Source organism: Suncus etruscus, chromosome 7, assembly GCF_024139225.1.
Source record: "Suncus etruscus isolate mSunEtr1 chromosome 7, mSunEtr1.pri.cur, whole genome shotgun sequence".
NCBI lineage: Eukaryota > Metazoa > Chordata > Mammalia > Eulipotyphla > Soricidae > Suncus > Suncus etruscus.
The window spans coordinates 117,142,488-117,155,153 of NC_064854.1; the positions used below are offsets into that span (position 1 = coordinate 117,142,488).

Consider the following 12,666-nt stretch of genomic DNA (forward strand, 5'->3'; position numbering starts at 1 on the left):
AAGCTTTTCAAGCTTCATCATTCTGGTTTTCACTCCTCTTTAACAGTGACAAACTGAATTTTCCTCTAATTGTGCCTGTCCATTTTTGTATTTGAATTGGAGTTTTTGTTTTGTTTTGTTTTTTGGTTTTTGGGCCACACCTGGCAGTGCTCAGGGGTTACTCCTGGCTGTCTGCTCAGAAATAGCTCCTGGCAGGCACCGGGGACCATATGGGACACCGGGATTCGAACCAACCACCTTTGGTCCTGGATCGGCTGCTTGCAAGGCAAACACCACTGTGCTATCTCTCCAGGCCCAAATTGGAGTTTATTTTATTTACACTTATTGTTTCATTAGTAGATGTATTTATATATGATTTATATATACCTCACTTTTTATTGTTCTCTTATTTTTATCCTTTATTCTTTGGGAATCCATGGACTTATTTCTTATCCGTTAAGTAGTTTGGAAATTATAGTCAATTATTTAGTGATTTTCCTACCTGTTTTAACATATATGCATGTTTTATAGTTATATCATCTGTTGCTACTCTTTGCCTGTTAATCTTTCTCCTACTTGATCTTCGTTATTTGTATAATCTTTTTTTAATTCAATAATTTACACTATTAATCTTCATCTAAGAGAGCTGAATAATAGAAGTTTTATTTTCGGGCCCGGAGAGATAGCACAGCGGCATTTGCCTTGCAAGCAGCCGATCCAGGACCAAAGGTGGTTGGTTCGAATCCCAGTGTCCCATATGGTCCCCCATGACTGCCAGGAGCTATTTCTGAGCAGACAGCCAGGAGTAAACCCTGAGCAATGCTAGGTGTGGTCCAAAAACCAAAAAAAAAAAAAAAGTTTTCTTTTCACTTGCATTGACTTTGCATCCTTTTGTGAAAATTGCAGGGACTTTGCTATTTGTAGGGATAATGCCAGATATTGCTCTGAGGCCACTTGAGAGGACACATCAGGCCACTGATGCTTAGGGGTCACATAATACTGGGAATTGAGCTCAGGGCTTCCTTTGTGCCAGGCATGTGCTCTAAAACTTATCTCTAAAACTCCCTTTTATATTCTTTTGTTTTGTGTTCTGTTGTTTTGGGGCCACACCCAGTGGCACCCAGGGGTTATTCCTGGTTCTGTGCTCAGAAATTACTTCTGGCAGGATCAGGGGACTGTATGGGATGCCAGGAATCGAAATCCAGTCTATCCCAGACTGGCTGAGTGCAAGGCAGATACACTGCTGCTTTGGCCCCTCTCTATTGCATTCTTTAGAATATCTTTTGATGAAAGAATCAAATTTTTAAATTTTATGTGACATATATATTCTTGAAAGATAATTTACTGAATAAGAATTCTAAGTTGACATTAACTTCTGACAGGTTACTGAAAATACCATATCAAACTCTTTGCATTTCAGTGCTAAGAAGTAGTTAGCTGTTCATTGTTCTGTTCTTACATAGGGGATCTGTCCATTCTCTCAGGCTACATTAAGAACTTGTATTTATTTCTAAATTAGGCTTCCTGCTTCAAGATTTTTTACTTTTCAATAATTTTGAAAACTATCCTGTCATTAACTTTTTGTATAGTTTCTCTTTGTACATTTTCTTTCTAAAACTCTTCTCTTCCCATCCACTCCCCTTCCCTCTTCTGTCCTCTCTTTTTTTCATACATTTTTTTCATTTTTTTCATTCATTCTCATTTTTTATGCTTAAAGCTTACTCTTACCTCTGTGCTCAAGGATCACCATTGATTGGGCGTGGGGGTGGTATTCGGCTTGGTGCTGGGAATTGAATATTAGTCATTAAGTGCCTTAACCATTGTACTATTTCTGCCCCCCCCCTCATTTTTTGTTTCTTACTATACTAATTCTGTATTATTTTCTTAATTCTGTCAGTTCATAAATTATTTCTTTCTAATTTCTAAAATATGTTCACTAATTTTCTTTTGAATTAAAATAGGCATTTTTTTAAGGGCCAGAGCATTATCACAGTGAGTACAGCATTTGCCTTGCACTTGGCTGACCTGGGGTCAAGCCCCAGCATCCCATATGGTACCCTGAACAATGCCAGGAGTGATTCCTGAGTGCAGAGCCAGGAGTAACACCTGTGCACCACCAGGTGTGGCCCCCCCCCAAAAAATATCACAACAATGTTTTTTTTTTATTTTCTCTTTGGTTTTGGGACCATACTCAGTGATGCTCAGGTTACTCCTGACTATGTGCTCAGAAATCACTCCTGGCTTGGGGGACCATATGGGACACTGGGGGAATCAAACCTTGGTCTATCCTAGGCTAGCTCATGCAAGGCAAAATACCTTACTGCTTGCACCACCGCTTTGGCCCCTAACAATGGTTTATTTTTTTTTTAGTCCAGAGTGATAGCTCAGCTAGCTGGAACACAGGCTCTGCATGCAAAAGGCCCAGTTTTGCTCCTTAGCACTACATGGTCGTCTGAGCACCGAGCCAGGAATAGACTTTTGAACACTGTCAGGTGTGACCCGCCTAAATAAAAACGTGAAATACTTCTCACATTTTGAAATCTTCCTTTATTTCATATTTTTAAGCTTCTTACTGTCTCAAACATATTTCACACATATATGTCTAAAAATGTCAATATTTGAATATCTATGTACTCCTAGATTTTAGTGATGTCCTAGCCCTTGCTACCAATACCTTGTTTCCTTTGTGTATTGTGATTGTAAGGTCATATTCTATTGGGCTCCACACACAATAATCCAATCTCAGGAAAATGGGTCTGGAGAAAAGAGTAGGGTCCATGGGGTCAGGAGCTTCTAATCTCCTGGTTGTCAGTCTTCCAAAACCAACAGCTTTTATTAAGCACCTCAGTCCACAGCTGGTGTGGAAAGGGAAAAGATTGGCAGACAAAAGACTTATCTTGAGATAGTCCCATCTAGGTAGGTCTTTTATACATAAAAAGGGAGAAGATAAAGGAGGGGTAGGAAACCAGGGAAGATCTTTGTTTTAGATAAAACAAGTCCTAATATAATAATCATGCAATTTCTGGGGAGCTCATTATGTTCATTTTTTTTAGAAAGGATATGCATTTACTGCTGTTAGTTTGTAGGAGTATTTTTGGCCTAAAGCCACTTAAAATTAATCTCTGCATTATAAACTTAATGCAGATAGCATGCATTTGTACCATAAACTTGTATGAGTTTGAGGTTTATACAGGTAATTCTCTGACCCCATTGATAGCGAGGCAAGTAGGTTTCCTTCTTATCAATAGATTCATCCTTCACTCCCTCTCACAGTGAAGTTAAGATCGTAGGTCTTTAATGCAGTTCTAGTTGTACTTCTCACCTTGGAAGCCCTACATGTTAACTACTTAGTTTCATTTACTCATTGGAACCTTCAAAACTAAATAGAAATCATCAGTTTATCATTGTAATTCACCTTATAAGAGTTCCTTTTTTATTGGTTTTTGGGGGTTCTCAACAAGTGGTGCTCATACATCATGCCTGATTGTCTTCTGGGGAACCTTATGTGATTCTGGAGATTGAAATGATTCTGGAAGTTGGCTGCTTGCAAAGCAAGTGCCTTAAGTAAGATCTATGCTATCTTTCCAGCCTAGGAGTACTGCTTTTACTCTGTTGTAATCTTCTGATTATTCTTGACTGGGTATTAAGGGAGAGGGGGTTGCATACTCAGCAATGCTCAGGACTTCTAGCTCTGTCTTCGGGGGTCAGTCCTACTGGTAGGACTCAAGGAACCTTAGGGAATGCCAGATATCAAATTCAGGTTGGCCTCATGCAAGGCAAGTGCTTTACCTGTGCTATTGTCTCTCCAGCCCTTGATTATTTTATGATTTTATATGAGCCACACCTAACCATACTTAGGAGAACTGGTGAACTGGAAACTCAGTCCAGGATTTGGTGCTCTGGCCTGCTAGTGCAGTGTTCAGGCCTAGTGGTATTTGGGGGAATACTACAACTTACCCAACAGTGCTCAGAAAATTCACATGGTAGATATGTGTGTTACCGTATGAACTGTCTCTTCAACCACAGTTTATGATTTTTGCTACCAAATGCTTTTAAACAGAATTTTTATCTTCAGAATATATTATTTGGCATTTTGACTTTTCCTTGGGGATAGGAGAATGTTTTTCATTGTGCCTGAAGTAGAGATTAGCTCTTGCATGCTGCTGTCTTCCTTTACTGCAGAGCATTACACTCGGCTCTCCTATGGCACTGGGCCACAGCAACTCAAAGACAGATGTTGACACCTAGAGTTAATTACAGATGGCAGAAAACTCTGTGTGCATTTGGCTCACCAGTATATATGCGAGTTGTGATTTTTCACCTCTGAATCTCATGACGCTAAAGTCTCATTATTTCTAGCTGACTCACCCCATCACTTGAGAGCATAATGTAAACGTTGGTATGAGTCAGAAACAGATTTGACAGAGCCATCATGGCTGATACCTGCCAGCAGTTTTGCCTCAATAGCGAACTTGCTTCCTTTTCAGTTTGATCACACGGATGCTGCAGAGAGATCCCAAGAGAAGAGCCTCTTTAGAAGAGATCGAAAATCATCCTTGGCTTCAGGGCGTGGACCCTTCACCAGCCACCAAGTATAACATCCCACTTGTGTCCTACAAGAATCTCTCAGAAGAGGAGCATAACAGCATCATTCAGCGCATGGTTCTCGGGGACATAGCTGACCGCGATGCTATTGTAGAGTATGTCAGTGTTTCTCGGGAGGGCTGTACAGGTTTTGCTTTGGGATTCTTTTTTTTTTTTTTTTTTTTGGTTTTTGGGCCACATCCGGCGGTGCTCAGGGTTTACTCCTGGCTGTCTGCTGCTCAGAAATAGCTCCTGGCAGGCACGGGGGACCATATGGGACACCGGGATTCGAACCAACCACCTTTGGTCCTGGATAGGCTGCTTGCAAGGCAAACACCGCTGTGCTATCTCTCTGGGCCCTGCTTTGGGATTCTTGGAATGGGCTCTCTCTGCCACAGACAGGACCCAGTACCTGTGGATACTCTCAGACTCGCAGTTGGGTTATCTCCTTTGCCGCTCATAGTTCTTTGAACAGTTCATTTTTCTAGCCTTTGTCCTCTCCTCCAGAGGTGGATTGGAACAGTTTACATCATAGTACAGTTCAGGCCTTTCTCGTCCACAGCATTGTCCTTTGTTCCGGTGTTCTCTTCCCTACCCCCAACCCCAGTTTAAGAGTAACATTCAAACTTAAAGCAAGATTGCATGTGGGACCACACCAAATCTCTGGGTGAGATCTACTGCCCTCTGTAATCTGTTGACCAAGCACGTGTAGCCCCTAAGCAAAGGCCTGTCCCTATAAAGGTTACGTATATACCTTTCGGGTGCTTTCAGAACACTGGGAAGATTTACCAAAACATGCAGGTTCCTAAATGTATGATGAGTGACCTGCAGCTACTAACGTGACTTAAACAGAAAGAGCCACTCAGTTCAAATATGTAAAACCTGATTTTTTATTGGTACATAATTAAAGTCTTTATAGCTCCCTGAGTTGAGTTAGTTGAGTTAGTGTTTTTACGGTAAGCTCATGCTGTATTTCTTTATAGAACTATTTAGTTTCTGTCACTGGGCCCAGACCAAACACAAACCAATTTCAAGTGTGGAGGTGATGCTGCCTGCTTTGGGGATGCAGGAGCTGAGAGACCCAGCTTGCTCTCCTCCTGCTCAGTTGGTCTCAGGTTTACCTGGGGAGTATTAAGGAGCTGATTTTGGGTGCAGGCCAGTACATGTTTGCTGATCACCTCAGCACTAGCCAGCAGTGTTGTCTGGCACTCACTCAGCCATCCTGTCTCTGCTGAGTCATTCTGCCCCTGCTGACCTTTTTGGGCTCTAATCACCTACATTCCCCTCCCTGTTGTGGTGCTGATGTTAGAGTGACTGGCAGTAAATAGCATCTGGCCAGCTGTGGTCCTCAGAAGGCTTCTCAGTGCCTCGCCATGGTGCTCACACATCATTTTTGTTTGGGTGCACGTGTGCACTTGTGTGTGCGTGAGCACGCGCGCACACACACACACACACACACACACACACGCGCACACACACACACGCGCGCGCACACACACACGCGCGCACGCACACACACACACACACACACACACCCTCACTACAGGATGGCAGGAAATTGCTTAGTGCCTGTGACACACCAGGAATTTGAATTCAGGGCCATTACCTCGTAAGGCTTCTGTCCTAAAATCCCCATGCTGCTGCTCCAGGCTCCCATTTCATAGTTCCAACGAATATAACCAGCCTAACAAAGATAAATACTGTGACACACAGTGTTTTGTTTTGCGTGATGTATACATTCTGTGTTACCTCTCTTCAGCACTAAACACTAAGCTAAAACATCCAGCACAGCTGTTGGCAACATTTTGGAGTATTTTATGCAGATTTTTAGAATTTCAAGAGTGATTTTACTAAGGGTGTTTTCTTTGCACTTCTTTTTTTATACTTGTAAAGATTCCAAGTGATAGGGCTTTTTTATTTTCTTTCTCTCATTTTTAAACCCTTTTATTATAAGAATAGTGTTGCTGATGTGACTTATTTTCACTCTTCTTGTTTTTTTCCTCAGGGCCCTGGAGACAAACAGGTATAACCACATCACAGCCACTTACTTCTTGCTGGCAGAAAGGATCCTGAGAGAAAAGCAAGAAAAAGAAATACAAACCAGATCCGCAAGCCCTAGCAATATCAAGGCCCAGTTTAGGTGAGGAAAAAAAAAAACTTTATATCAGTTAGTTACAACATTAGTAAGTTAATGGCTTTGAAATAGTGAACTCCCTCCCCACACCTACCTCCTGTGGGTGAGAGGGTGCACAGGTGACCCAATGCCCTGAATATCCCTGCTAGGGCTCCTCTTCCTGTAAGTGTTGGTAGTCAAATTAACTAGTTGATTTACTGGTTGCTTGACCTTGAGAGGTCATGGAGCCTCCTGGGGTCTCAGTTTTCTAATCTGTGAAATGTGCTGTGTGTGGGATTGGAGTGAGAGAGGAATGCATCAGTCTGTAGAGTTATACTTAAAACTACGTCCCCTTTCTCTGCTGTCGCCTGTGTGGCTGTCAGTGTGACGAAAGTAGTATCTATGCTCCCAACATTTTCTTCCCTCCATTGCATTTCCCTCTCATCCTCTCTTCCCATCCCCCCCCCCTTTCTAACTTTTCTTTCTCTTTTGCCATATTTTCCATTTAGAGTCAATGCAAGGGAAGGGTTAACTTCCTAATTCATTATGAAATTTGTTTAGACTTGATCTTATATCTGTCAGATAGGATAATGCATGGAATTATGGAGATAAAGGAGCAGAGATGCTCTCCGATCTGAATGATCTACTCATTTAGTCAACTTTAGGTGAATGTGTGCATATGAATATATATTTCATATTTAAAGAACAAACCATTTTATTTTACGTTACTTAGGTTGCAGTATATAAGTTGTTGCTTTAGTCAAAGCAAAAAAGAGAAAAATGTGGATGGCCAAAATTAAATAAATATACACACGCACGCACACACACACACACACACACACACACACAAAGAAGAAAGGCTGTTTTAACTAGAATGAACTTTATTTCGGTTCTGGATGTATTCTGGAAAGACAGCTTGGGTCTACTGTGTGGGGGAAGAGGCTGGGCCTAGTAGTAGAGAACACAGGGCATATGTAATTCCAGGGGAGTGAACCAAGCGCTTTCCTCCTGGGCCCAGAGCCCCTGGGTAGATAGATGTCAGCTGTCTGCTGACTTGCCTTCTCTGTATTGTCACTAGGAGTCAGACTGATGGGAACTAGGGACCTGGGTGGCTCCCAGGGGTGTGTGTTCAGACCACAGAGTGCTAGTGCGGTGGTAGTGGGAGCAGGCCCCAGGGCTGGAGACACTGTGTGGTATCCCAGTCAGAGCAGGCTTGCAGTTTCTCTGGGGAATTTACACCCATATTCTGCCAGAATCTCAGAATTGAGGAGAACCACCCAGGCTGGGTCGCAGAGGTCCTATCCATTGCCCAGGCTGCTGCTCGGAGGACTCCACAGGCTTTGGTGGGAAGTTCTGTTCTGGGCTTTAGTAAAGCTCACCAAACCCAACCCAGAGATCACTCTCTTCAAGCCAAGAACAGCTGAGGCATGGGTCTCCATCTATGAGGGGTCCACTCTAGAGGGAGGAAGGGAAGGAAGAGAGAGAGAGACAGAGACAGAGACAGAGAAAGAGAGGAGGGAGTGAGTGGGTGAGAGAGAGTGAGTGAGTTGGGGGATTGTGTGAATGAATATTTGCTAGACATGCTCAGCAGTAGGGTCTTTGAGGCCAGTGGTACTATCTGTCTGACTCAGTTGTGCTTTTACTCTGATTTTTTAAATGAATGAGTATTTCAGTGAGTGGCTCAGATATTGAATCATTTGACTTAACAGGAGTGAGTGCTATTGGTCGGGTGGCCTGTGGGGTCTAGCTTTTCTTGCAGGAGAGTGGAGCTTAGCACACTACTTAATAATGCTCACCTCATCTGGTCCCTGGCCCTCATCAGGGCCACCTCCACACCCCTAGGGCTGCCCACTGCTTGTAGGATATGTGAAGTTTCACTCTTAAGCAACTTGAAGGGGTTGGGGGTACAGCTTTCCAAGGCATGAGGTAATCCTGGAGACTTGTGCAATGGTGGTAGTGGTGGTGGTAGAGGAGGAGGAGGAAGAGGACAGATGATTTGTCAAGATTTTCACTGAAAACACTGCTTGGAGGAACTTCAGAGCAGGGGCTAGGACTCAGGGGACATCTACCACCCCCCCACCCCCCACACACACACATACACATACGCACACACCTGGAGAGCGACTAAGGCTGCACGCGTGGGGAGAGATAGCGGGTGCCCACATCTGTGAGCTCTTTGGGCTAGAGCTTTAATTGGATTTTATTTCCAGGCCAGCATAATCGTTGTGAAATGAAACACACATCATGTGTGAGTGGCTCTGTTAAGTGTCCCAGGCACCCGCTGTCCCCTGCTAGAAGGAGCAGTGGAAAATTCTAAGATATTTGTTCAAAGCAGGCTGGAGACCTCATTTTCGAGTATTTTCCTCAAACCTCACCCCCCCTACCCCCCAGTGTTCTTGTTACCTAAGTGACTGCAGACAGATTGGAGATTAGCATCAGACAATGAAGTTTGCTGTCCAATACCTTTGTGTGGACATCTTTTTAAAAGTATCCTTATTTGCAGGTAATGCCCGTTCTTCATTTGTTACCTGGCATACACATGTGTGTGTGTTGTGTTGTAAAACTTGGCTGCAAAAAGATGGAGCAGCCCTGTACCCTTCAGGCAGCTATGTTGAGCTCTCAGTGGCCAGCAAGCCACAGACTGTGCTATACTGCAAAGGCCTGCAAAGCCACATGAATCATCCTGTCCTTGCTTCCTGTGTACAGGATGTCGAATGGGTTGCGAGGCTGTTGTGGAAGCTTTTTCTTCTTTGTTTCTTTTAAAGTTGTGGAGCTTGGCCTCCGTACGTTTTTCATCAAATCAGCTGCACTAAATCCTGCACCTCATATGTATGTGTTTGTTTTTCTCGTATTCTGTAGGCAGTCATGGCCGACCAAAATCGATGTACCCCAGGACCTGGAGGATGACCTCACGGCCACTCCTCTGTCCCACACGACCGTCCCTCAGTCTCCTGCTCGGGCGGCTGACAATGTTCTCAACGGCCACAGGAGCAAAGGCCTGTGTGAGCCGGCCAAGAAGGACGAGCTCCCCGAGTTGGCCGGACCGGCACTCAGCATGGTTCCACCTGCAAGTTTGAAGCCCACAGCCAGCGGCCACAAGTGTCTGTTCCGCGTGGAAGAAGACGAGGAGGAGGACGAGGAGGACAAGAAGCCCATGTCCCTCTCCACTCAGGTGGTTCTGCGCCGGAAGCCCTCGGTGACCAACCGCCTCACCTCGAGGAAAAGTGCTCCCGTCCTCAACCAGATCTTCGAGGAGGGGGAGTCGGACGACGAGTTTGACATGGATGAGAACCTGCCGCCCAAGCTGAGCAGGTTGAAGATGAACATTGCCTCGCCAGGCACTGTGCACAAACGCTACCACCGGCGGAAAAGCCAGGGCCGGGGCTCCAGCTGCAGCAGCTCTGAGACCAGCGACGATGACTCTGAGAGCCGCCGGCGGCTCGACAAGGACAGCGGCTTCACCTACTCCTGGCACCGCCGGGATAGCAGCGAGGGACCTCCTGGCAGCGAGGGCGATGGCGGGGGCCAGAGCAAGCCAAGCAATGGCAGCACCGGGGCGGACAAGACCAGCCCCAGTGAGAACAATGCAGGAGGGGGCAGCCCCGCCAGCGGCTCAGGGGGCGGCAACCCCACCAACACGTCGGGCACCACGCGCCGCTGTGCCGGGCCTGCCAATTCCATGCAGCTGGCCTCACGCAGTGCCGGAGAGCTGGTGCAGAGCCTCAAATTCATGAGCTTGTGCCTAGGCTCCCAGCTCCACGGGGGCACCAAATACATCCTCGACCCCCAGAATGGCCTGTCGTTCTCCAGCGTGAAAGTCCAGGAGAAATCTGCCTGGAAAATGTGCATCAGCTCGGTGGGAGGCGCAGGGCAGGCCCCTGCAGTGGGTCCCGTCAAGTTCTTCTCTGACCATGTGGCCCACACAGCTACTGAGTTAGAGCGGCTAAAGAGCAGGAACCTGAAAAATAACGTGCTGCAGCTACCTCTGTGCGAAAAGACCATCTCTGTGAACATCCAGCGGAACCCTAAGGAGGGGCTGCTGTGTGCCTCCAGCCCAGCCAGCTGCTGCCACGTCATCTGATCCCGGCCCTGCCCGGCCTGGCCCCCCAGCACATGTCCTGCTCCCAAGCCCCAGTGGCCTGGATCACTTCACCGCTTCGTTCTGGGTTTAACCACCATAGAGTGGGCTTTCGGAGCAATTATTTATTTTGTTGTCATTCGTTCGCTTGACGATGTGACCATGCATGGTCTTTGTGCATGCTGCTAGCACCACTTTTAATTTGTTTTTGTTCCAGCTGAAAAGTCTGTTGTGTCAATCTAACCTATATAGTTTTCATGTGGCTGATCAGGATTCAATTAAAATATCGATTTGGAACCTAACAGAAATGGAGCACTTATAAATTTGATGTCCTGCACTTAACCTAGAGCAAGGAGGACTCAAAAACACACACACAAAAAAAAAAACGTTTTTATTTCCGGTATTTGAAAAATCTAAATTCCTGTCCTGACCTTCTGTGATATGGAAGCTCCATGCTCCGAGGCGCACTGTCTACTGTCCTAGACTGAACCAAAGCAATAATGTTGTGATGCTGACAGGCCAGGAGCCCTGAGCATGTCCCCAGCTCATCGCCGCCTGCACAGAGCGCAGAGTTCAATAGCCACCTGCACTGAGAACCTTGACCATGATCGCAACATCCCCACACCCGTGTGTCTTAAAGCTAGGGCGGGAAAAAATGTTGGGGTTCTTAAAATCTAACTGAAAAAAGATTTTCTTGTTTTAGAATAGGTGAGATTTAGATGTATAAGGCAGCTTTCCCAGTAGTGATCAGTTCTAAGCAGACAATCTTTTTCTGTAATGTGATGAAATGAACTGATGTCTTAACTCTACCTGTAGAGTGTGTGTCTGTCTAACAGAACGGAAAGATGCGCAGTGGTGATGCCTTCCCGCAGGGTACACTGTGCCTGGGGTTTCCTGCAAAACTCTGTAAATACAGAGAAGAAAATGTTGGGCCAAATATAGAGCCAGATGTTCACACAGAGGTTGGCAAAGTCAGAATCCTTAAGTTTAGATGAAACTTCTGGAGATTTGACTTTCAGCTGTTGTTTCAGCTTGCCATTTCCATTCTTTTTTCATGCAGTTAGCTGTGAAAATGGGCTGATCAAAAAAAAAAAAAAAAGGCAAAAACAAAAACACTCCTCATAAAAGGGGAAATTTCACACCTCCACACAAAAATGCATAGTCCTTTTGTTTTTCTTTGTATCCTGTCCTGATGTGTGTGTGTGTGTGTGTGTGTGTGTGTGTGTGTGTGTGTGTGTGTGTGAGAGAGAGAGGGGGGGGAGGGGGGAGGAAGGGAGAGAGAGAAGGGGGGCAGAGAGAGAGTGTGTGTGTGTGTGTGTGTGTGTGTGTGTGTGTGTGTGTGTGTGTGTGTGTGTTCTGGAAGTCTTTCACTTTGCCTTCCTGCCAAAATAATAATCAAAGAACTCTTGCTTTAAACTATTCCTGTACAAAGATGACTTTTGAACAGGTAATTCTCTTTTGTGCTTTTATTTTTTCTGTTGAACATTGTCTATTGTAAATCAGTTGCTGATTTTGTAAGTGGGCCATTGTTTTCCATGGCATGCCCTGGGAGTTAATATTGTGGCCTTGCTACAGGACCCTTCCCAGCCTCCCTAGTCTCCTGGTAGTCTCTGAAGTGACTGGACACCTGGTTCGTCAAGTGGGCATAGCACTGAAGGGCAGCATTCCATTGGGCGGGCACAGTCTCTCCAAGTACACACAGACTGACTTGCTACTTTAGGATTCATGTATTTTACTCAGAACTCTGAATTTCACAATATACTTGCTTAAACTAAGTGGAGAGGACACTTAAAATACTTATTTTACTTTCTAGACCTAAGCTAGATATGTTTTAAGCTACAGCTCTAGTTCATTGTGATATTTGTAATGGAAAGCTATGAGAATAGACGTGTGGGTGAAGCCATAGAACATA

The 12,666-nt window shown here is 45.1% G+C and overlaps 1 protein-coding gene across 1 annotated transcript in view; it reads left to right on the forward strand.

Moving 5' to 3' along the window:
* Positions 1-11,120, forward strand: part of SNRK (SNF related kinase) — a 40,900-nt gene extending 29,780 nt beyond the window's left edge. Inside the window, exons 3-5 of the mRNA XM_049777344.1 lie at positions 4,467-4,679; positions 6,569-6,703; positions 9,536-11,120. Coding sequence (XP_049633301.1) covers positions 4,467-4,679; positions 6,569-6,703; positions 9,536-10,757 — 1,570 coding nt within the window. The 3' untranslated portion in view covers positions 10,758-11,120. The remainder of the gene's footprint in view (positions 1-4,466; positions 4,680-6,568; positions 6,704-9,535) is intronic.
* Positions 11,121-12,666: the final 1,546 nt, after the last annotated feature.